The sequence below is a fragment of the Giraffa tippelskirchi genome, chromosome 7, assembly GCF_054371585.1.
Source record: "Giraffa tippelskirchi isolate mGirTip1 chromosome 7, T2T-mGirTip1v1.2.pri, whole genome shotgun sequence".
NCBI lineage: Eukaryota > Metazoa > Chordata > Mammalia > Artiodactyla > Giraffidae > Giraffa > Giraffa tippelskirchi.
In genome coordinates, this window is record NC_137281.1 from 93849452 (window position 1) to 93876295 (window position 26844).

At 36.3% G+C, this 26844-nt stretch overlaps 1 protein-coding gene across 25 annotated transcripts in view; it reads right to left on the reverse strand.

Annotated features, from left to right (window-relative positions):
- Positions 1–26844, reverse strand: part of DPH6 (diphthamine biosynthesis 6) — a 300037-nt gene that overhangs the window by 67997 nt on the left and 205196 nt on the right. For 7 of the 25 annotated variants that reach the window (XR_014058719.1, XR_014058718.1, XR_014058729.1 and 4 more), the window contains one exon: positions 6407–6496. Coding sequence is in view for 6 of the 25 variants with exons in the window: in XM_081507100.1 (XP_081363226.1) it covers positions 6417–6496 (80 nt within the window). In the remaining 19 variants the exon portion in view is untranslated. Of the gene's footprint in view, positions 1–3764; positions 6497–7148; positions 7383–26844 lie in introns of those variants that run through there. The other 18 variants (XM_081507108.1, XM_081507102.1, XM_081507106.1 and 15 more) reach the window with 10 other exon arrangements.

The following is a 26844-nucleotide window of genomic DNA, read 5'->3' on the forward strand; positions in this document are numbered from 1 at the left end:
ACTGCAGATGGTGATGGCAGCCATGAAATTAAAAGACGTTTACTCTTTGGAAGGAAAGTTATGACCAACCTAGATAGCATATTAAAAAGCAGAGACATTACTTTGCCAACAAAGGTTTGTCTAGTCAAGGCTATGGTTTTTCCAGTACTCATGTATGGATGTGAGAGTTGGACTGTGAAGAAAGCTGAGTGCCGAAAAATTGATGCTTTTGAACTGTGGTGTTGGAGAAGACTCTTGATAGTTCTTTGGACTGCAAAGAGATCCAATCAGTCCATCCTAAAGGAGATCAGTCCCGGGTGTTCATTGGAAGGACTGATGCTGAAGCTGAAATTCCAATACTTTGGCCACCTGATGCGAAGAGCTGACTCATTGGAAAAGACCCTGATGCTGGGAAAGATTGAGGGCAGGAGTAGAAGGGGACAACAGAGGATGACATGGTTAGATGGCATCTCCGGCCAGATGGACATGGGTTTGGGTGGATTCTGGGAGCTGGTGATGGAGAGGGAGGCCTGGCGTGCTACGGTTTATGGGGTCGCAAAGAGTTGGACACGACTGAGTGACTGACTGAACCAAACTCCTCTTTGGAGGACAACTTTAGCTTACATCCGTGGCATCAAATTCCCCTCTTAGAATCTCTCCATCAGAATTAGATTCACATACATGTGGCTTTGGTCTAGAATTAGATGGCAGACTTGGCTGTTTTGGCAGCAAGGCACTAATGGAATTATTCTACTATCTGTAATTAAATAACTAGTCAGCCAGACAAAGCCTATTCTTCCCAGTTTACCACTGCCTCTATCTTTGGTTGATACATTTAATGCTACATATTTTATATATTGTTGAAGTTCTAAGATAAATTATATGTGATGAAAAACTCTCAATATGGGATACACAGCATGTTCTTTAATGAAAAGTCTCAGTACTTCAGAAAGCTCAGTTGTCCCCTAACTAGCTTATATGTTTAGTGTATTATTGATCTAAATTCTACTATTATTTTTGAATGAAGCTGACACACTCGTTCTAAAATTTTCAAGAAAATGCAAAGGACTAAGAAGAGCTAATAGAGATAATTTCAAAGACGAAATCTGGAGAATTTTTTCTAATGGGTATCAAGACATTGATATAGTACTTAAAAGCTACTATAATTCAGATTGTGTGGTACTAGAAAAAGATAGACCAATCAACCAACAGAATAAAACAAAGAATTTGAAAGCAGGGACACAGTTATATAAATACTTAGTTTATGAGAAAGGTAATGCTACAGAGCACTGCAGAAAGAATTGTTCTTTCAAACAATAGTGATGGTTCAATCATATATTTTTATGGAAAAGGATATTATGAATTTTATGAATTTGAACCTTACCTTACTCCATACATAAAAATCACTTCTTGAAGGGGCTATAGATATAAATGTGAAATGTAAGCAAGAAAGCTTCTAGAACAAAATGAACATTTCCTCATGCTATTGGACTTGGAAATATTCTCTTCAATAGGACATTAAAAAGCATTAATTGTAAAGGAAAACATGGTAAATTGCATTACACTAATTAACAAATTCTCTGTATGAAAGAAAGACAGCATTAAGAGAGTGAAAAGGTAAGCTACAGAACAGAAGGTTTTGCAATCAGTTGCTAAGTTGTGCCTGATTCTTTGCTTCACCATGGACTGTAGTCTGGCAGGCTCCTCTGTCCATGGGATGTCCTAGGCAAGAATACTGGAGTGGGTTGCCATTTCCTTCTCTTGGGGATCTTCCTAACCAAGGATTGAACCCAAGTCTGCTGCACCTCCTGCCTTGGCAGGCTGATTCTTTATCATTGAGCCACCAGGGAAGCCCTTTTTGACAAAGGTGTCAAAAATAGGATATACAAAGAACTCTTATAGATCAATAAAAAAGACAAATAACCCAATACAAAAATAGACAAGATAGGCATTTTTTTTCTGCCTCCCTTTTCTGCCACTATTTTCAGGTCCTCTCTGGCATCATGATCTCTTGCTTCTAGGTCTCAAAATGCTATTTATTGCCTCTGACAGGCAAAATTTTCCACCTACTTTCTCCTTTCTTCACCTGGTAACTCTTTGTGTATGTGTGCTAAGTTTGAGATCCTATGGACTGTAGCTCACCAGGCTCCTCTGTCTATGGGATTCTCCAGGCAAGAATAGTGGAGTGGTTTGTCATGCCCTCTTCCAGGGGATCTTCCCAACTCAGGGATTGAACCTGTATTTTTTATGTCTCCTGCATTGGCAGGCTGGTTCTTTACCACTAACACCACTTGGGAAGCCTGGTAACTTCCTAGATACCCAGAGAAACAATCTAGATGAGGTGTCTGCATTTCTTTCTCCCTTATCGTTTTTGCATAATTATGGGTATTATTTCCACTAGACTCTAAAATCTGTGAGTACAGAAATTAAGTCTATTTGATTCTCCGTAGTAAACCCAGAATGTAGCACTGTACTCGGCTGGGCACTAAAAAATGTTCGCTGAATATACGTTATGGAAAGAAAACATCCTAGGATGGGGCTGACCACAAGAAGAAAAAGTGATAAATGAAAAAGGTGATGAGGAAACAAAGACTTAAAATTATTTATCAAGAAATATAAATCAACTAATAAAATCATTTGGTGGCCATATTATCCAAAGCCATCTACAGATATAATAAGATCATTATCAAATTATCCCATGACATTTTTTTATAGAACTAGAACAAATAACCCTAAAATTCATATGGAACCATCAAAGAACTAAAATTGCCAAAGTAATCCTGAATAAAAAGAACAAAGCAGGAGGCATAACCCTCTTCTGACTTCACACAACACTACAAAGCTACAGTAATCAAAACAGCATGATGCTGGCATAAAAATAAGACATATGGATCAATGGAACAGAATACAGAGCCCAGAAATAAAGTGACATACTCATGGTCAATTAATCTTTGATAAAAGAGGCAGGAATATACAATTGGAAAAAGACAGTCTCTTCAGCAAGTGGTTTTGGGAAAGTTGGAGAGCTTCATGTAAATCAATGGAGCTAGAAAACACCCTCTCACCATACACAAAAATAAACTCAAAATTGCTTCAAGACTTAAACATAAGATATGACACTATAAAACTCCTATAAGAGAGCACAGACAAAACATTCTCTACATAAATTGTTCCAATATTTCCTTAGGTCAGTTTCCCAAGGCAACAGAAATAAAAACAAAAATAAACAAATGGTATCTAATCAAACTTAGAAGCCAGACAAAGACAAATATCACGGGATATCACTTATATGTAGAATCTAAAAAAACGGTACAAATGAAATAAAGTTACAGATGTAGAAAACAAACGTTTGGTTGCCAGGGAATGAGGAGTGAGGAGGGATAAATTGGGAGATTGGGATTGATATACTACTATATATAAAATGCTACTGTATATAAAATAAACTAATACACTACATATATATAATAAATTAACAGGTACCCACTGTATAGCACAAGGAACTCTACTCAATATTCTGTAATGACCCATGTGAGAAAAGAAGCTAAAAAAAACCAATTGATATATGTCTATGTATAACTGATTTACTTTGTTGCACAGCAAAAACTAACACAACATTGTTAACTAACTATACTCCAATAAAAATTTATGAAAGAATGTATATATATGTATGACTGAATCACTTTGCTGTAGATCAGTACTTAACAAAACATTGTAAATCAACTATACTTCAATGAAAAAGTAATTAGAAACTGTGTTACAAAATAATTGCTAAAACTTAAAGAATCCTCATAGATAATAATCTTTAATATTGAGATTTCTTTCCTAGTAATTGTTTCAAATGGGTAGGACAAAAATGCCATCAATCCAAGCAAGGATATTTCCTTTTGGGGTCAGTAAAAGATACTAGAATGTATAAATTAAAGGTTATTGAGGAGCACTTTAGCATGGCAAACTAGAGTATCAGATAATTACAATATCCATTAGCTATATTCACACTGAGAATATATGATTTCAAAGACTATAACACACAAAAGTTATCTGGTAATATTTGTTATTGTTTAAAATCTAGGAAAATAGATTAGTGAAGGATGGGAAGAGTGTCAGCTTTGAAAAAAATTAATACAAGACATATGCATTCTCCATAAACTATTTATATTAAGAAACTCAGTCTTAAAATATTGCTTAAGTTCATTTGTGAAATTTTAAGTTCCTAAATTTAGATTCTTAAATTCTTCTGGCAAAATTTATCTTCTTTGGGGGTTATTAAATCAATTAACTTTGCAAGGAAAGGTTAAAAGGACTTCTGTAAGCTACAATCTCACAGTATGAAAGAGAACAGGCAGCAGCTTGAGTGAACTGCTGGTAGGGTTCAAGGAAAGGCTTATACTAGCAGATGATCAGCTCTGTTCTTGCTAAAATTTGGCAAAGAATTACACTGTGGTTTCTTCAGATGACAGCATCATAATTCATTTAGCTTTCCCCTACCTTTTCACAAAAAAGCCAAAACCCCACAGGAAATGTGAGCACTGACATTTTCTACCCAGGATCAAAAACTGACTATTTTGCCAGAAATTGAAAATAATATAGCTCAAACCGTAAACACACACCAATGCATTGAAAGAAATAGGCTGCTGGACCAGCCAGTGACACAATCCATCATTTCTATTTTAATTTCTGATGGATAGAAAGGTGAAAAAAAATAAAGATATATAGATGTTTGGATTGGCAGATTTCCATGTGACTATAATGAAAACCAAATAAATTTTAAAGAATCCCTTTGCATTAATTTACAGATTATGACCTAAAGATTTACACAAAACGTTGTGCAGTTAATGGCAAGTTTGATTATACATTCTAGCTGTTTTTCAGGCAGTTAAAAGCTAGCTAAGGGCCAACTAGAAGGCATGATTTCTTTTCTTTCCACAAAATGCTAAAGCTTCTTTATCATTCGTATTCAGTCATGAACTCAGCTGCACAAGCCAAATGTAAAGATTTTATGGGGTGATCTATCATGCGAATTCGTGAACAAGAATACAAGTCTACTCATGCAGTCTCTAAGAGTGATTTCCATTTTTATGAATGAAAAAGAACCTTGCATAAACATTCTTTATTTAAAGTTTTAAATGAAGAAAGATGCAAAACAAAATGGGAGGATTTTGTTTTATATGTCAATATCTTACAAGAGGGGCAAAGTAAGGAATCTGGCTCACATGATTCCCAAGAAAGCACTATCTCCTTTGCATTAAGTACATAAATGAGATTTACGGCCACTGACCTAATCTTAGATGCCAAAATGTACAGCAGGAACAGCGTTCTGAAAAACTTAATTTAAAATTATGGTGTTAACAAAAGCACTTTAGGAAGCAGATAACACACTAGGCATACATACACACATGCATCTTAGACTATAGAAAGAAGGAACGGTTATTTGCATAAAGCTTTAGAATACATTTCAGAGATAATTCAAATCCACAGATTTTTCTTTTTTTTCCCCTGTCACATTGATGTTTCTGGTTGTTTGGTTGCTCAGTCATGTCTGACTCTTTGCGGCCCCATGGGCTGCAGCACACCAGGCTTTCCTGTCCTTCACCATCTCCCAGAGATTGTTCAAACTCATGTCCTTTGAGTCAGTGATGCCATTCAACCATCTTATCCTCTGTCTCCCATTCTCCTCCTGCACTCAATCTTTCCCAGCATCAGGGGCTTTTCCAATGAGTCGGTTCTTTCCATCAGATGGCCAAGTATGGGAGCTTCAGCTTCAGCAACAGTCCTTCCAATGAATATTCACAGCTGATTTCCTTTAGGGTTGACTGCTTTGACCTCCTTGCAGTCCAAGGGGCTCTCAAGAGTCTTCTCCAACACCACAGTTCAAAATCATCAGTTCTTCAGTGCTCAGCTTTCTTTATGGTACAACTCTCACATCCATACATGACTATTGAAAAACTATAACTTTGACTGTACAGATCTTTGTCAGCGAAGTGATGTCTCTGCTTTTTAATATGCTGCATAGGTTTGTCATAGCTTTCCTTCCAAGGAGCAATGGTCTTTTCATTTCATGGCTGCAGTTACCACCCGCAGTGATCTTGAAGGCCAAGAAAATAGTCTGTCACTGTTTCCATTTTTCCCCTATCTATTTGCCATGAAGTGATGGGACCAGATGCTATGATCTCAGTCTTCTGAATATTGAGTTTTAAGCCACCTTGATGTTTATGAATTTCCAAATAAATACATATCAATAGTTAATTTTCATCACTAAAGATCATTTAATACATGATGTTCATAGATTCTGTTTTGGGGAGGCTTAGAATTAAAATAAATGAATAAACTTGCCTATCATTTTCTGAATTTTAAAAGCAGTTTCCTTACACTAAGTACTAACTAAATGAGCACCTTGGAGAGAAGAATAGGCTTGAAGAGCTGCACTTACAACACTGTCTTCACTGAGAGAGAAGTGTCTGTGATGTCAATAATCCACTGGTAACCACTTGGAGATTTACTGAACACACTGATGTTTGACCTGAAAAATAAAAAAAAAAAAAGGAATAAGAAAGAAAGAAAACAATAAATGAGACTTATAATGACAAATATCAAATCCACACTTTCCAAATATAGTTACATAAAACAGAATTCCTGGGAGAAAAATAACATCCTGAAGAATAATATCTCAAATTAAAGAGAGACATTCCTTCTCTTGTCACTGGATTTTAACAAGTGAATTATGCATACTTAGAGGAGGTAAACGTATAGTAACAAATGTTTTTCAAATGATTTCAAAAGTTTTTAATTTTTAAATGTGGGTTTGAAGCTCTGAAATGTTCATTTCATATATAGATAAATATATCATCTGTGAAACAGGTAGATCATGCTACTGTGTTATCTGTTCAAGGGCTAAAAAGATTATTAAAGAGAACCATTAAAAATTGAAGTTAAAATGCAGGATTAAAAGAACACTTTTTGAATAGATTTTTTTATGTGAACCATTTTTTAAAGTCTTTATTGAATTTGTTACAATATTGCTTCTATTGTTTATGTTTTGGGTTTTTTTGCCTCAGGGCATGTGGGATCTTAGCTCCCTGACCAGGGATCAAGCCCACACCCCGTGCATTAGAAGGCAAAACCCTAACCACTGGACCACCAGGGAAGTCCCAGAATTTATAAGTTATTTGTACTTGCAATTCTAAATTCTTAGTTTGGACTATCCCATCAGTTCAGTTCAGTTCAGTTGCTCAGTTGTGTCTGACTCTTTGTGACCGCATGGACTGCAGCATGCCAGGCTTCCCCGTCCATCACCAACTCCTGGAGTTTGCTCAAATTCATGTCCATCAAGTCTGTGATGCCATCCAACTATCTCATCCTCTGTCGCTCCCTTCTCCTCCTGCTTTCAGTCTATCCTGTAAGAGGGTCTAAAATAAGAACTTGGTTGTAGGTAACTTACTTAGGCGGCAAATCCCAAAAAGTTGACTGAGAAGGAATGGGGAGCAAGAGAGGAAAGGAGACACCAACAATGCGACTGAGTGGGTTAATGATCTGAACAACCAAGAATCAATTCTACTAGTCTGTAGAATGTGGCTCAGAACTGCTCATTTGAAGGCTAATCAGGCTGGGGTGTGTGTGCGTGTGTGTGTGTGTGTGTGTGTGTGTGTGTGTGTGTGTGTGTGTGTGTGTGCGCTCTGTCACTCAGCTGTGTCTGACTCTTTGTGAGCCCATGGACTCTAGCCTGCCAGGGCTTCTCTGTCCATGGGCTTTTCCAAAGAAGAATACTGGAGTGGGTTGCCATTTCCTCCTCCCGTGGATCTTCCTGAACAAGGGATTGAACCCATGTCTCCTGTGTCCCCTGCATTGCAAGTGGATTCTTTACCACTGAGTCATCAGGGAAGCTTATCAGGCTGGTGTTTTTATTCACAATATCCTGTCTTTCATTAGTTGCATATTGCTGCAAGTGGCAATGTCTTCCTCACTCTTGCAAGCGTCCTTGGCACAAGGGCTGGGTAAACTCCCCTGGCTTCAGAGAAAGCCCTGAGGCAGAAGAATGGAGAAATGCACAGCCCGAGTTTTGGTAGAACATTGTCAGTGTGCCCAGCGCTATTTGGCAGTGCTCCACAGGATGTGACAAGGGCACCAAAAACCTGTGCCTCAGATGCCAGGTCACCTACGAAAGTTATCACTACATTCCTTTGAATCAGCTCACAAGATGAAGATTAGCAAGACTCTTCATAAGTCTGAAGTTTTTCATTCTAAAATATATTATTATTCCTAATTTTCAAAATCTGAAGGCAACTTAATTTATAAAAATAATTTATGTGTTCATATAACCAGTACAATTTCCTTTCCAAATAACTTTTTTTTGGTGTGTGAGTGTGTGTGTGTACTTTCAGAAGAAATTCATGTTTAAACTAGGCAAAAGCATAAGTGTGAAGTTTAAAGAAAAAGAAGCCAATGATGTCAAAAGAAAGAAAAAGCATCATATAAATAGATATTACGACAACTAATTTTCGTATTGTTTCTATGCTACAAAATTATTTAAATGGAAAAAATGTAATTTGATCAGTTTTATTCTTTTTTATCTCAGTAAAGAACAAGCTGGTTTGGATTAATTTCACATTTTTCAACTAGCTGTTTCAGCATCATGAACAAATACATTGTCTTAATTGTACTTTTTTTTTTAAGGCCATATATCATAGTGATTAAAATTGCTCATGCCTTGGGGTCAGCTGCCTGTGTTTGAATTCTCACTCTTCAACTTACCAGCAGTGCAAAATGGTGACAATGACAATACTTAGTTATATATTCATAATTGGTACTTTAGGATTAAATCATATGATACATATTAAACCCTCAGAAATGTGTCCATCTCATATAACTGCTCAGTAACATCACTGATTATTATTACTATATATTGTTAATAATCTGCAAAAATTAGGAGGTAAAAGTCATAAGAGAAAGTTTATAATTATGTGTGAATTCATATACAATTATACTACAAAGCAATAAAGGAGAAAAAGAGTCTCTGAGTTATGACTTCCAGATGATAGGTGGAGTTTCATTTTGGTCTTCTTCCTCATTACAGCTCACCTCACGTGAGCGCAGTTACTCATAAACAGCTTGTCTGAGGATGTCAAACTCTAAGAATAAAGATTAGTGAGCAGAAGAAATGATGAATCAGGAAGCTAAAAAAAGGATGAAATTGGATAGATAAATGCAGTTTATATTTACTCAAGAAAAAACTTAAAGGAAAAGCACGAATTTTATCCATTAATAGGAAAATGCAATATCTGAAAATAGCAAACAGTAGATATTGGTGACATGGTATACACTGAATTTCTAGTTTGGTTTAAAATAGGGGGACATGCATAAAATATATCTTGAGGGTAAATTTGTATATCATAATATAAAAAAGCATACTCCCTAGTTTTAAAAAGTGGCTTCCAGGCAGTTTTCAAAACTGAGTTTTCATATCAAAACATAGTGTTCTCATTATATGGTTTTTCATAACACAAATGTGAGGAAACAATGTTGACAGCTTTCCTATAAAACTTCACTTATATTTTCACCCACTTCTTATCCTCACTGTGATACTATTGAAGAAAATCTCAAATATCATGACATTTCATCTGTGCATATTTCAGTTGGTAAATCACTAGTTTTTATGAATAGAACCACATATAATTATCACACTTAAAAAAATTAATTCCTTAATATCATTGATTTTTTTGTCAGTGTTCCCAACAAAATTTGATGAAATACAACAAAATGTAAGATATCTTAATGCCTATCCCTTCTCCAGCGGATCTTCCCAACCTAGTAATCGAACTGGGGTCTCCTGCATGACAGGTGGATTCTTTACCTGCTGAGCTACCAGGGAAGCCCAACAAATAGTACAATAAATGGTTAAAGCAAAATTGATATCCAATCTGTATATTTATCTTAATTTTTAAAACATATTTGGTAATTAATTGAATGTTGTTTTCATATGAATTATCAAGCAAAATTAAATATCTATTATCATTTAATTTAGAATCTCCATTAAGCAATACAGAAGGATTTTGACCTTAAAATTTAATATCTTAATGGGTTATCTCCAATGTTCACTTTTGTCTGTGAATAATCACTGTAATTTTTATTTGTACATGCACACAAACTGAAATGGGATAATGTTACTTCTATGGCCCCAAACAAAAGTACATGATGTCTTTCCAGTTACAGTGCTGTCTCATTTTCTATTATATACCACCTCATGTTCCAACAATTACTTTATTATAGTAGCAATGAATAGGTAAGCCCCTGTACTACTTTAAGGTACTGCTGTAAACTTCCCTCTTAGAACTGCTTTTGCTGCATCCCATAGATTTTGAGTTGTCGTGTTTTCATTGTCTTTTGTTTCTAGAAATTTCTTTATTTCCCTTTTGATTTCTTCAGTAACCTGTTGGTTATTTAGAAATATACTGTTTAATCTCCATGTGTTTGTGTTTCTTACAGTTTTTTTCTTGTAATTGATATCTAGTCTCATAGCATTGTGGTCAGAGAAGATGTTTGGTATGATATCAATTTTCTTAAATTTACTGAGGTTTGATTTGTGACCCAAAATGTGGTCTATCCTGGAGAATGTTCCATGTGCACTTGAGAAGGAGGTGTATTCTTCTGCATTTGGATGGAATGTCCTGAAGATATCAATGAGATCGATCTCATCTAATGTATCATTTAAGGCTTTGTTTCCTTATTAATTTTCTCTTTTGATGATCTGTCCATTGGTGTGAGTGGGGTGTTAAAGTCTCCTACTATTGTGTTACTGTCAATTTCTCCTTTTATGTCTGTTAGTGTTTGTCTTATGTATTGAGGTGCTCCTGTATTGGGTGCATAGATATTTACAATTGTTACGTCTTCCTCTTGGATTGATCCCTTGATCATTATGTAGTACCCCTCCTTATCTCTTGATATTTTCTTTATTTTAAGGTCTATTTTGTCTGATATGAGGATTGCTACTCCAGCTTTCTTTTGCTTCCCGTTTGCATGGAATGTATTTTTCCATCTTCTCACTTTCAGTCTATATGTGTCTTTAGATCTGAAGTGGGTTTCTTGTAGACAGCATATATATGGGTCTTGTTTTTGTATCCATTCAGCCAGTCTGTGTCTTTTGGTTGGAGCATTTAATCCATTTACATTTAAAGTAATAATTGATATATATGTTCCTATTGCCATTTCTTCTGGGATCCTATAATTTGAATGTTGGTGCATTTGATATTATCCCAGAGGTCTCTGAGACTACCCTCAGTCCTTTTCATTCTTTATACTTTATTCTGCTCTTCAGAACTTATTTTCACCATTTTATCTTCCAGCTCACTGATCATTCTTCTGCTTCAGATATTCTGCTATTGATTCCTTCTAAAGTATTTTTAATTTCAGTCATTGTGTTGTTTGTCTCTGTATGTTTATTCTTTCATTCTTCTAGGTCTTTGTTGATTGATTCTTGCATTTTCTCCATTTTGTTTTCAAGGTTTTTGATCATCTTTACTACCATTATCCTGAATTCTTTTCCAGGTAGTATATCTATTTCCTCTTCATTTATTTGGACTTCTGCCTTTCTAATTTGTTCCTTCTTTTGTGTAGTATTTCTCTGCCTTTTCATTATTATTTTTTTAAACTTATTGTGTTTGAGGTCTCCTTTTTCCAGTCTTCATGGTTGAATTCTTTCTTCCTTTTGGTTTCTGCCCTCCTAAGATTTCTTCAGTGTTTTGTGTAAGGTTCGTATAAGGTGAGATTTGTGCTGAATTTTTGTTTGTTGTTTGTTTGTTTTTCCCCCGATGGGCAAGGCTGAGTGAGGTGGTAATCCTGTCTGCTGATAATTGGGTTTGTATTTTTGTTTTGTTTGTTGTTTAGATGAGGCATCCTACAAAGGGTGCTACTGGTGGTTGGGTGATGCTGGGTCTTGTATTCAAGTGGTTTCCTTTGTGTGAGTCCTCACTATTTGAAACTCCCTAGGGTTAGTTCTCCGGTACTCTAGGGTCTTGGAGTCAATGCTCCCACTCCAAAGGCTCAGGGCTTGATCCAGGCAGTTTAGCCACTATTAGTTTGGATTTCTCTAAGACTCAGCCACTGTACAAAAAAGATCTTCACAAACAAGATAATCATGATGGTGTGATCACTCACCTAGAGCCAGACATCCTGGAGGGTGAAGTGAGGTGGGCTGTAGGAAGCATCACTATGAACAAAGCTAGTGGAGGTGATGGAATTCCAGTTGAGCTATTTCAAATCCTGAAAGATGATGCTGTGAAAGTGCTGCACTCAATAACCCAGCAAATTTGGAAAACTCAGCAGTGGCTACAGGACCGGAAAAGGTCAGTTTTCATTCCAATCCCAAAGAAAGGCAATGCCAAAGAATGCTCAAACTACGGCACAATTGCACCCATCTCACACGCTAGTAAAGTAATGTTTTCAAAATTCTCCAAGCCGGGCTTCAGCAATACGTGAACCATGAACTTCCACATGTTCAAGCTGGTTTTAGAAAAGGCAGAGGAACCAGAGATCAAATTGCCAACATCCGCTGGATCATCGAAAAAGCAAGAGAGTTCCAGAAAAATATCTATTTTTGCTTTATTGACTATGCCAAAGCCTTTGACTGTGTGGATCACAATAAACTGAGGAAAATTCTGAAAGAGATGGGCATACCAGACCACCTGACTTGCCCCTTGAGAAACCTGTATGCAGGTCAGGAAGCAACGAACATGGAACAACAGACTGGTTCCAAATAGGAAAAGGAGTACATCAAGGCTGTATATTGTCACCCTGCTTATTTAACTTATATTCAGAGTACATCATGAGAAATGATGGGCTGGATGAAGCACAAGCTGGAATCAAGATTGCCGGGAGAAATATCAATAACCTCAGATATACAGATGACACCACTCTTATGGTAGAAAGTGAAGAAGAACTAAAGAGCCTTTTGATGAAGTGAAAGAGGAGAGTGAAAAAGTTGGCTTAAAGCTCAACATTCAGAAAACTAAGATCATGGCATCTGGTCCCATCACTTCATGGCAAATAGATGGGGAAACAGTGGAAACAGTGGCAGACTTATTTTTTTTGGCTCCAAAATCACTGCAGATGGTGACTGCAGCCATGAAATTAAAAGACGCTTACTCCTTGGAAGGAAAGTTATGACCTACCTAGACAGCATATTAAAAAGCAGAGACATTATTTTGCCAACAAAGGTCCATCTAGTCAAGGCTATGGTTTTTCCAGTGGTCATGTACTGATGTGAGAGTTGGACAGTGAAGAAAGCTGAGCACTGAAGAATCAATGCTTTTGAACTGTGGTGTTGGAGAAGACTCTTGAGAGTCCCTTAGACTGCAAGGAGATCCAACCAGTCCATCCTGAAGGAGATCAGTCCTGGGTGTTCATTGGAAGGACTGATGTTGAAGCTGAAACTCCAATACTTTGGCCACCTGATGAGAAGAGTTGACTCATTTGAAAAGACCCTGATTCAGGGTCCCTGGGTGCAGGAGGAGAAGGGGACAACAGAGGATGAGATTGTTGGATGGCATCACAAACTCGATGGACATGAGTTTGGGTGGACTCAGGGAGTTTGTGATGGACAGGGAGGCCTGGCATGCTGCACTTCATGGGGTCACAAAGAGTCAGACACGACTGAGTGACTGAACTGAACTGAACACTCAGCCAAGGCAAATACAAATCAGTGTTCTGGTTATTAAACTGGGGAGAAGAGTCCCATTGTCTTGAAGTTAAACCACCTGTACCTTGACACCTGTCTTAATCTCAGTTCATCTTTGCAAACATACTGGATGAGGTGAGAGTTGCCTGAAGCCTGCTACCAGCCTCAAGATGACCCTCTTTCTTGATTTGTCTTTGAACTGATTCCAGTTGACTCTGAAGAATGAACATGCCAGCAGCCCAGATCAGGACCTTTTCTCTCCTTGGCCTACTTTTAATCAATCATTCTTCGTTGATTAAAAAAGTTGGCTAATTTACTTCAACTTAATAAATATTTATTGAGTGCCTAATAAATGCTAGGCTCCATGATGTTATATGTACTGTTATACGAGCAGTCAATAGGTGAGAAATGATCTCCACTCTCATCAAGTTTATAATCTAGTCTCGTAGGAGAACTGTAAAAATATGCCAAAGCAATAACTATGTAGCCTATTTCTAAAATTAGGAAATGTGATATTAAAAAAAAAAATCTCTAGCAACATTTGTTCCTCATGTGGAAAATATGATTTTACTAAGAAAAAAAAAAAAGAGGGGAGGCAGAAAGTTTTGCATACAGGAAGTCATTCAATTAATAGTAACAGGACTCAACTGATTAACCTAGTTTTTTTTCTGGGTAAGGCATTCATTACTTTTCCTGTTTAATAATAGTTAGCTGTATTTAAGATGGGTTAAACAACTTTTAATTAAATCTAAAGTAATCAATTAAGTTTGAAACATCAAGTCTGTTTTCTTACTAAATAGTTTTCTCTTTTAGAGGCTTATGATTACTACTGATGATAAAGAGAAACTGACTGGAAGGAAGAAGGATTGGAAGAAACACATACACTAAGCTCAAAGAGGACATGTAAATTGCCAATCTTAAATCCATTAGGAAATGCTCTCCCTCTTTTGAAAAGTATTTGCACCAGGCTGAAAGCCCCATTATATGCAATGGAACTGAACCTTAGCTTATAATTAGGGTTGGGTCAAAATTCTAAACCAGAAATTCAAAATACACATAAATACTTAACTTGAATAAGGAAAGAAAGTCTCCAGTGAAGTGAAAGCTATATGTTTGAAAGTTTTCAGGGGACTCCATTATAACTCCTCATTCTTTTAGGAAACATAATTCAGGAGAGATTTAAAAGGAAGTTAAAAAGATGCTAAAATCCCAAAGGATTTTATTTTCTCTCATTAGATATTCACTTATTTAGACAAATAAACTGATAAAAATTGAATGAAGAAAAAGAAGCAATTAAATAGTATATAACACATTGTACAATATTTTCCTGTATGTGAACCATGTTCTAAATTATAAATAAAATAATAAGTACACTATCAGAATATATAATTCTATTCTGAATTTTATTTGGTTACAAAAAAGATGGAAAATTATTTATGTATTATGCTATAGTAAAGAATATGCAAAAATATAAGCAGATATCAGTTCTTACTTTATTTCAACTGGACTTGAACTACACTTGGACCTAATCCAGAGAAATTAGTTTTAAAGCAGTGAAGAATCTTATTTTTGAAGTGACTTTAATCTTTTGGCTTTAGTAAATTATTAGAAAAACAAGTCATTTTTGAGAAAATATTTTTTATATGGTTGACTTGGATCAATCACCCATAAATTCACACACACAAACATACGAGATGATCAACAGAGACCGTCAAATATGTAGCTGCAAAGTATCCTACTAGATAGCATTTGCTTAATAAGGATGGGTTTTTTGATATAAAGTGGCATCCAATGCACTGCTAATGTTCACTGTGAAAATACGATTACTCAAATAATAATTTAAGCATTTTCTATGATTATACTAGCCATTTTCGAATTGATATTATTAAATACTGCTATGATTGTTTAATATCACAATTATTAAATCACAATTATTAAATGTTGCTGCTGCTGCTAAGTCGCTTCAGTCGTGTCCGACTCTGTGCGACCCCATAGACGGCAGCCCACCAGGCTCCGCCGTCCCTGGGATTCTCCAGGCAAGAATACTGGAGCGGGTTGCCATTTCCTTCTCCAGTGCATGAAAGGGAAAAGTGAAAGTGAAGTCGCTCAGTCGTGTCCGACTCCTAGTGACCCCATGGACTGCAGCCTACCAGGCTCCTCCGTCCATGGGATTTTCCAGGCAAGAGTACTGGAGTGGGGTGCCATTGCCTTCTCCAATGTTAGCTAGTTTCTAATATTTGAGATTGACCTACTTTTGGGGGATACTGCATTAATCATTATTTCTTCTTTCTGTCCACAATTATTTTACTGCTTCCAAGGACTTACTTTGATTCCTCATCCCACTTTTAATACAATGAAAAGGTCAAAAATAACATCTTGAAAAAAAATTCTTTTATTTTCTCACAAAAATTCTGTATCTGCAACAGATTGAGAAGTTTCCCTCTAACTTTATTTTTTAGATTATAAACAATTAACATATTTTAAAAGATTATTGGGCTTCCCTGGTGGCTCAGATGGTAAAGAATCTGCCTGCAATGCAGGAGACCTGAGTTCGATTCCTGGGTTGGGAACATCCCCTGGAGAAGGGAAAGATTATCCACTCCAGTATTCTTCCCTAGAGAATTCCATAGACGAGGGGCCAAGCAGACTACTACAGTCCATGGTGTATTATTTAGTTGCATAAATTTTACATATCTACAATCATAGGTACAATTGCCCTTTTATCATTTAGATATGTAATATGCAATTATCAATGTTGCATATTCTGTAAAATAAAGCCTGTCAATAGATGTATCCCAATGAGTTAATGTGTTATAATTTAACTACTCTTCTATAAAGGAAAAGGCAAGTAGGTCCACATTTAAAATGCTTAGAAGAGTACCTGGTATATAGTAAGTTCTACTTAGTGCTGGCTTTCATTGTTATCATAATTATTGTTATCATGCTTTTATTATTACAATTATAACTGTTCTTAGAGTACTGGATAAAATGAAACTTGAAAAGAATAAAATGAGATATAAAAATATTCAAATTGAATTGATGTGTATATACTCTTATGAAATCCAAGGAAATCAACTAAAAAGATACTACAAATAATAATTTTGTAAGCTAGTTCTATAAAGAGACTCTATTTAAAAAAGAAGCCTTCTTTATGCAAGCAATAACTCATTAGAAAATATAATGGAAGAAAACCATAATTATATCAATATTTAATATTACTGAACATCTGTTAAGTGCCAGGCACTGTTGCAAGTATCTTAAATTTACTGTATTTGTTAATTCTACCTTCCAAACTACATTATGAGGTGTATGATACCATATTTCATGAAATCTAAGACAAATCATTGTTAAGACACATCATAATTTCAAAGATGTTAAAAAAAAAAGGAAAAAATGTGTGCCAGAATCACTAAGATACAGTATTATCATTCCTAAAAAGAAGAAACTGAGAGAAGAGAGGTTAGAAAATTTGCTCAGGGTTACTCAATACAAAAGTAGAGGCAGCCTGGTTCACTCTATTTCTTGTTATACATAAAGGAAACCATTTTTCTAAATTAATCTTATACCCAGGAACTTTACATTTTAAGTATGTGTCTATAGTTCTGTTCTACAGTTTCTACTTACACAGTCATAATCTGCAAATATTGATAGTTTTATTTATTTACCTAATTACATTTATTTCTCTTGCCTTCCCCACTGGCTGAAAAGAAGTGGTGATTCTAGGCACCCTTATCCTGTCCTTAATGAAACGATCTCATCACTTCACACGTAGATATAACGTTTTCTGTATCTATTGCAGATGATCATGTTTTTGTCTTTGTTATTCTGTTAATGTGGTGAATTCATTAACTGATTTTCAATTGTTAAATCAGCCTTGCATTCATGGAATAACCCAACTTAGTCATGGTGTATTATTCATTTTATATGTCACATGTTTAATTTGATAATATTTTCTGAAGGATTTTTAAACCTATGTTCCTGAGTGAGATTGACTTATACTTTTCCTATTTCTTAATTTCATTAGCAAATTGTATTATTTTTTAATTTCATTATCAGATTTTGTTATTTTTTAATCAGATTTTGTTATTTTCTTAAGTTAGAGTCGTGAATTTAAAGCAAACATAGAGTGAACATGTATTAAATATCAAAACTTATGTTCTTATTCTATGTAATTTCTTTTAAAAACTTATTGTTTCCTTGGGTTAAATTTCTGTTCTTTAACTTATGATTATTGCTTAACTCATTGATTTTTGGTGATTCTCCTTATATTTGATATGTATATTTGAGGCTATAAATTTCACTGGAAATACTGATTTCATGTTATTTCACAATTTTGATACTTCGAATTTTTCAATAGCAATTTGTTCAAAACCTTGCTAATTTCACTTGGGGTTTATTCTTTGTGCCATGAGTTATTTAGAAATTTAATTTCCACATATATGATGATTTTCCAGCTATCTTTTGGAGTGGGAAATGGCAACCCACTCCAGTATTCTTGCCTGTAAAATTCCATGTACAGAGGAGCCTGGTGGGTTTCAGTCCATGGGGTTGCAAAGAGTTGGACACCACTGAGCATGCACACACACACACACACACACACAAAGCTACCTTTTATTAAAGACAAGTAACATAAATTTTACTACCTTAACCATTTTTAAACATGTAGTACAGTAGTGTTAAATATATGCACGTTGTACAACAAATCTCTAGAACGTTTTCACCTGGTAAAATTGAAACTCTGCACCCATTGGACATCTCTTTCCTTCTCTATCCCCACTCCCTGACAACCAATATCCTATGTTTTGTTTCTGTAAGTTTGTATACTTTAGATAGCTCATATAAGTGGAATCATATAGCATTATCTTCTTGTGACTAGCTTATTTCATGTAGTATAATGTCCTCAAGGCTCATCCATGTTACTGCATATGATAGAATTTCCTTCTTTTGTAAGGTTGAATAAAATCCTATCGTATGTAAAATTCTATCATATGTATACACCAATTTCCATTATTTGTTCAGCTGTCAATGAAAATTTAGTTTGTTTCCACATCTCAATTACTGTGAATCATGCTGCAATGAATGCAGGAGTATGAACTTCTCTTTAAGATCCTGGTTTCAATTATTTTGGATATATATCCAAAGGGAGGATTGCTGGGTCATATGGTAGTTCTATTTTTAATATTTTGAGGAAACTCCACACTTTTTTATATAACTGGTGCACCACGTTACATTCCCAACAGAGTACACAAGGATTATAATTTCTTTGCCTCTTCACCAACACTTGGTACTTTATATATATATATATATATATATATTTTTTTTTTTCCTTTTTTGGATAGAGGCTATCCTAATGTTTTTGTGAATTAGTATCACGTTGTAGTTTTTTTAATTTCCACACTCTTGATAATAGTGATGATGAGAATTTTTTTCATCTGTCTGCCATTTGTAGATGTTGGAGAGATGTCTATTCAATTCCTTTGCCCATATTTTAACTGGATTATTCTTGTTGTTATTAAGTTGCGGGTGTTTTTATATATTCTGCATACTAGGATGATTGCCAAATATTTTCCCCTATTTTGTATGTATTTTACTGACTGATTCCATTGCTGTGCAGAAGTTTATAAGTTTGATGTCCTATTTGTTTCATATTCTTGCTTTTACTGCCTATGCTTTTGGTATTACATCCAAGAAATCACTGCCAGATGCAATGTCATAAAGTTTTCCCCCTATATTTACTTCTAGGACTTTTCCAGTTTCAGGCCTTATGTTTAGGCATTTAATCCATTTTGAGTTAACTTTTGTACATGGTAAAATGTAAGGGTCTAAATTTATTCTTTGGCATGTAGAGATCCAGTTTTCCTAGTACCATGAAAATCGCATGCTTCTCCCATGAGTAACCTTGGCATTCTTGTTGAAAATCATTTGACCGTGTATATAAAGGTCCATTTCTGGGTGCTCTGTTCTGTTCCATTGACTTACATGTCTGTTTTTATGCCAGCACCATAATGTTTCAATTACTGTAGCTTTGCAATATGTTTTAAAACCAGGAAGTGTAATGCCTCTAGCATTGTTTGGCATTCTCAAGACTGCTTTGGCTATTGGAGTTCTTTAAGATTCTATATGAATACTATTTTTTATTTCTGAAAAATCAATGCCATTGGGATTTTGATAGGAATTGCACTGAATCTGTGGATTGCTCTGAAGAGTATGGATAATTTAACAATATTAAGTCTTCAAACCTATGAACATGGGCTGTCTTTTCATTTATTTGTATCTTTTATTTTTTTCAGCAATGTTTTGTAGTTCTCAGTGTATTAGTCTACCATCTACTTATTAAACTTGCTCCTAAGTATTTATTTATTTTTTTGAGGCTACTGTAAATGTGATTGATTTCTTAATTTCCATTTCAGATTTTTTATTGTTGGTGTACAAAATTGCTACACCAATGTTTTGTGTGTTTATTTGTATACTGACATTTTATTGAACTTCTTCATTAATTCTAACAATATTTTTGTAGAATCCTTAGGGTTTTCTGCATATAAGACCATGTTACCTAGCAAATGAGAAAATTTTACTTCTTCCTTTCTGATCTGGATGCCTTTATTTCTTCTTCTTGACTAACTGCTCTGATTAGGACTTCTAGCACCATGTTGAATAGAAGCAGTGAGAAGGCACCCTTGTCTTTTTCCTAAACTTAGGAGGGAAAGCTTTCAGTTTTCTATCACTGAGTATAAAGATAGCTGTGGGTTTTCACCTATGGGCTTCATCATGTTGAGGTAATTTCCTTCTCTTCCTAGTTTGTTGAGTTCTTTCATCATGAAAAGCTGGTGAATTTTGTCAAATTTTTTTTCTGCATCAATCAAGACAATCATGTGGTTTTTGTCTTTCATTCTCTTAATGTGGTATGTTATAATGATGGACTTTCATATGCTGAGCCAACTTTGCATTCCATGAATCTCACTTGGTCATGGTGTAGAATTTTTTTAAATGTATTATTGAGTTCAGTTTGGTTGTAGCTTGTTGAGGATTTTTGCATCAACATTCATCAGGGATATTGGATGATAGTTTCCTTTTCTTGAAGTATCTCTGCCTGATTTTTTTTTTTTTTTCTTGCAGTATCTTTGCCAGGGTATTGCTGGCTTCATAAAATGAGCTTGGAAATGCTCCCTCATTTTCACTTTTGTGGTAAGAGTTTGAGAAAAATTGTTGTTAATTTTTAAAATGTTTGGTATAATTCTTCAGTGATGCCATCTGGTCCTATGCTTTTCTTTGTTGGGAAGTTTTTGATTACTGATTCAATCTGTTTATTAGTTATAGTTATGCTTAGACTTTAAATTTCTTCATGATTCAGTCCTGACATGTTGCATGATTTCTAGAAATTTATCCATTACTTGTATGTTATCCAACTTGGAGCATATAATTTTTTATAATAGTCTTTATTATTCTTTATTTCTAGGATATGAGTTGCAACATCCTCTCTATTACATTTTATTTGTATTATTTGAGTCTTCTATTTTTCTTAGTCTAGCTAAAGAGTTGGCAATTTTGTTGATCTTTTTCAAATAACCAACTCTTAGTTTTGTTGTTCTTTTCTATCATTTTTCTGTTGATTTTTTCTGCTTTAACATTTATATCCTTCCTTCTGTTAACTTTGGGTTTAGTGTGTTCTTCTTTTTTCTAGTTCTTTGAAGTGTAAGGTTAGGTTGTTGATTTGAGATCCTTCTTTTTTTCCGCAGTCATCTAAAATAAATTTTTTGAGTCAACACTAGTTTATAACATTATGTAAGTTTCACGTGTGCATCATATTTTTACTTCTGTAAACACCACCAAAAATTTAGTTTCCATCCCTCACCATACAGTTGAACTCTTTGACCAATTTCACCTTCTCTCTCAATATCTTCCCCTTTGATAAACACCACTCTTTACTTTGGCCACCTGATGTGAAGAACCAACTCTGCTCTAGATTTATGTTTCATGGTTATCATGCGGTTCATATAAAACATTATGATCATAAATAAAATAGTCATTTTCCTGAGAGCACCTTATCTTTATTTGCCTATAAAAGTTCTTTTTCTTCTGTCTCTTTTATGTTCTTATTGTCTCAAATTATCCTTTTTATGTTGTGAATTTGTTACTAAATTGAAGTAGTTATAATTATTTTTACTGCTTGTTTCTCCTTTAACCTTTATGTTATACTAACTGTTTACAAATCTATTCTTAATGAGAGTTTCAATTTTCTGATTCTTTACTCAAAGTTTTGTGTATATTTGTCATTTTGTTTCTGACCCGAGCTTCTTTCCACATTTCCTGTGATGCAGATCTAGTGTTGATGAACTCTCTTGGCTTTTATTTGTCTGGGAAAGACTTTACTTTTCCTTCATATCTGGATTATAACTGCAGGATAGAGTATTCCTGGTTGACCAGTTTTATTTTTCAGTACTTTTGGAGAGTCATTCCATTCCCTCCCAGTGTAGAGTTTTTGATGACATATCTGCCAACCTTGTGGGGGTTCCTTTGGAAGTTACCACCCTTTTTTTTATTTTACCAGGCTGCCTTTAAAGTTCTTTCTTATTGACTTCAACAATTTTAATTTAATGTATCTTGGAGAAGATCTTTTTGTGTTGAGGTAATTGGGTATTCTCTTGGCTTCATGGGAGTGTATATCCAGTGCCTTCTCTAGGTTTGGGAATTTCTGAGTTATTAAAAAAACAAAAACAAACACTGTCTTCTCCCTCCTCCTTTTCTTCTTCTGGAAACTTATTGCTTTATGTTCCCTTCTTAAAAGAGTCACATATGTCATGTAGAATTTCCTCATTTTTCTTAGATCTTAATTGTCTTTCTTCTTCTACTTGTATCTTTTCTAGATTTTTGTCTTAGAGTAATATTCCATGACTTTACTTTTGGTTTCTGGAGAAGTATTACTTTATTTTTGTGATACAGTGTTATTGTGATTCTTTATGATGCTTGATGATTTGTTCCTCATTTGAAGCAGTGAATAACTTTCTTTAGGTAAAACTTCTTTTTCTTTTTACAAGAAAGAATTCAAGATTAGCCATTAAAGGCCTTTCTTTTATTGTTCAGTAGGTGGCGCTACAGTACAAGTTGTTGGTTCTTCTTACTTCCACAGCCTCTGGTTATATATATATATATATATATATGTCTATATATAATCTTGTAGAGATGGCACTTTCCACCCTCCATTGCCTCCATCATTCAGAGGTGTCACCCAGTGCCCTATGTCACTACTTGTTGGTGCCTTGATGACGCTGGTGGTGCTGCTGTCAACATCTGAGGCACTAGGATGACAGGTGCTACTCCTGTGCTGGGGATCTCCTGAGTCATAGGTTCCACTGTTATAGTGGATGAGGAGGAGCTGGGAGTTTGGGTGCTTCTGCTATGCCTGGAGTTGTTGAATTTGTGGATGCTACTGCTGAAGAGTTGACTCATTGGAAAAGACCCTAATGCTGGGAAGGATTGGGGGCAGGAGGAGAAGGGGACGACAGAGGATGAGATTGCTGGATGGCATCACCGACTCGATGGACATGGTTTGGGTAGACTCTGGGAGTTGGTGATGGACAGGGAGGCTTGGAGTACTGCAATTCATGGGGTCGCAAAGAGTCGGACATGACTGAGCAACTGAACTGAATTGAACTGAACTGAACTGCTGAACGTGGGGTGGCGGTGGGGCAGGAGGGCTCTAGTCGTGGGAGCATCTACAGCTAGACAGATGGGGTAACAGGCCCTGGACCGCTCTTGCCCAGTTACCTGTGACCACAAGTACTGGCTTCTTCAGACAGCCATTTTGCTTTTTTGCACTTCTTTTTCTAGGGGATGGTCTTGATCCTTGTCTCCTATACAATGTCACGAACCTCCAACCATAGTTCATCAGGTACTCTACTAGATCTAGTCCCTTGAATCTATTTCTCCCTTCTACTGTATAATCGTAAGGGATTTGATTTAGGTCATGCATGAATGGTCTAATGCTTTCCCCTACTTTCTTCAATTTAAGTCAGGATTTGGCAATAAGGAGGACTTACAAATAGCTGTGAAAAGAAGAGAAGTGAAAAGCAAAGGAGAAAACGAAAAGTATACCCATTTGAATGCAGAGTTCCAAAGAATAGCAAGGAGAGATAAGAAAGCCTTCCTCGGCGATCAGTGCAAAGAAATAGAGGAAAATAACAGAATGGGAAAGACTAGAGACTCTTCAAGAAAATTAGAGATACAAAGGGAACATTTCATGCAAATTGGGCTCAAAAAGGACAAAAATGGTATGGACCTAACAGAAGCAGAAGATATTAAGAAGAGGTGGCAAGAATACACAAAAGAACTGCACAATAAAGATCTTCATGACCCAGATAATCAGAATGGTGTGATCACTACCTGGAGCCAGACATCCTGGAATGTGAAGTCAAGTGGGCCTTAGAAAGCATCACTACGAACAAAGCTAGTGGAGGTGATGGAATTCCAGTTGAGCTATTTCAAATCTTGAAAGATGATGCTGTGAAAGTACTGCACTCAATATGCCAGCAAATTTGGAAAACTCAGCAGTGGCCACAGGACTGGAAAAGGTCAGTTTTCATTCCAATCCCCAAGAAAGGCAATGTTAAAGAATGCTCATACTACTGCACAATTGCACTCATCTCACACGCTAGTAAAGTAATACTCAAAATTCTCAAAGCCAGGTTGCAACAATACATGAACCATAAACTTACAGATGTTCAGGCTGGTTTTAGAAAAGGCAGAGGAACCAGAGATCGAATTGCCAACATCTGCTGGATCACTGAAAAAGCAAGAGAGCTCCAGAAAAACATCCATTTCTGCTTTATTGACTATGCCAAGCCTTTGACTGTGTGGATCACAATAAACTGTGGAAAATACTGAAAGAGATGAGAATACCAGACCACCTGACTTGCCTCTTGAGAAATCTGTATGCAGGTCAGGAAGCAACAGTTAGACCTGAACATGGAACAACAGACTGACTCAAAATAGGTTAAGGAATACGTCAAGGCTGTATATTGTCACCCTGCTGATTTAACTTATATGCAGAGAACATCATGAGAAATGCTAGGCTGGATGAAGCACAAGCTGGAATCAAGATTGCCAGAAGAAGTATCAATAACCTCATATATGCAGATGACACCCTCCTTATGGCAGAAAGAGAAGAACTAAAGAGCCTCTTAAAGAGCCTATTAAACAGTGAGTTAGTTAGTTACTTCAATCGCTCAGTCGTGTCTGACTCTTTGCAATCCCATGAACTGCAGCATGCCAGGCCTCCCTGTCCATCACCAACTCCCGGAGTTTACCCAAACCCATGTCCATTGAGTCGGTGATGCCATCCAACGATCTCATCCTCTGTTGTCCCCTTCTCCTCCTGTCCTCAATCTTTCCCAGCATCATGGTTTTTTCAAATGAGTCAGCCCTTCACATCAGGTGGCCAAAGTATTTGGAGATTCAGCTTCAACATCAGTCCTTCCAATGAACACCCATGAAAGATCTTAGGATGGACTGGTTGGATCTCCTTGCAGTCCAAGGGACCCTCAAGAGTCTTCTCCAACACCAGAGTTGAAAAGCATCAATTCTTTGGTGCTCAGCTTTCTTTACATTCCAACACTCACATCCACACATGACTACTGGAAAAACCATAGCCTTAACTAGGTGGACCTTTCTTGGCAAAGTAATGTCTCTGCTTTTTAATATGCTGTCGAGGTTGGTCATAACTTTCTTGCCAAGGAGTTAGTGTCTTTTAATTTCATGGCTGCAGTCACCATCTGCAGTGATTTTGGAGCCCCAAATAATAAAGTCAGCCACTGTTTCCCCATCTATTTCCCATGAAGTGATGGGACCAGATGCCGTGATCTTAATTTTCTTAATGTTGAGCTTTAAGCCAACTTTTTCACTCTCCTCTTTCACTTTCATCAAGAGGCTCTTTAGTTCTTCTTCACTTTCTGCCATAAGGGTGATGTCATTTCATATATAAGGTTATTGATATTTCTCCTGTCATTCTTGATTCCAGCTTGTGCTTCTTCCAACCCAGTGTTTCTCATGATGTACTCTGCATATAAGTTAAATAAGCAGGGTGACAATAAACAACCTTGACGAACTCCTTTCCCTATTTGGACCCAGTCTGTTGTTCCATGTCCAGTTCTAACTGTTGCTTCCTGACCTGCATACAGATTTCTCAAGAGGCAGGTCAGGTGGTCTGGTATTCCCATCTCTTTCAGAATTTTCCACAGTTTATTTTGACCCACACAGTCAAAGGCTTTGGCATAGTCAATAATGCAGAAAGAGAGTTTTTCTGGAACTCTCTTGCTTTTTCCATGATCCAGCAGATGTTGGCAATTCGATCTCTGGTTCCTCTGTCTTTTCTAAACCAGCTTGAACATCTGGAAGTTCATAGTTCACATATTGCTGAAGCCTCGCTTGGAGAATTTTGAGCATTACTTTACTAGCGTGTGAGATCAGTGCAATTGTGTGGTAGTTTGAGCATTCTTTGGCATTGCCTTTCTTTGGGATTGGAATGAAAACTGATCTTTTCTAGTCCTGTGGCCACTGCTGAGTTTTCTATATTTGCTGGCATATTGAGTGCAGCACTTTCACAGCATGATCTTTCAGGATTTGAAATAGCTCAAGTGGAATTCCGTCACATCCACTAGTTTTGTTCAGTGAGAGACTTTATTTTTTGGGGCTCCAAAATCACTGCAGATGGTGACTGCAGCCATGAAATTAAAAGATGCTTACTTCTTGGAAGGAAAGTTATGACCTACCTAGACAGCATATTAGAAAGCAGAGACATTATTTTGCCAACAAAGGTCTGTCTAGTCAGGCTATGGTTTTTCCAGTAGTCATGTATGGATGTGAGAGCTGGACTATAAAGAAAGCTTAGCACTGAAGAACTGATACTTTTCAACTGTGGTGTTGGAGAAGACTCTTGAGATTCCCTTGGACAGCAAGCAGATCTAACCAGTCAATCCGAAAGGAGATCAGTCCTGAGTGTTCATTGGAAGGACTGATGCTGAAGCTGAAACTCCCATACTTTGGCCACCTGATGCGAAGAACTTGACTTATTGGAAAAGACCCTGATGTTGGGAGAGATTGAAGGCAGAAGAAGGGGACAATAGAGGATGAGATGGTTGGATGGCATCACCGACTCAATGGACCTGAATTTGGGTAAACTCCGCGAGTTGGTGATGGACAGGGAGGCC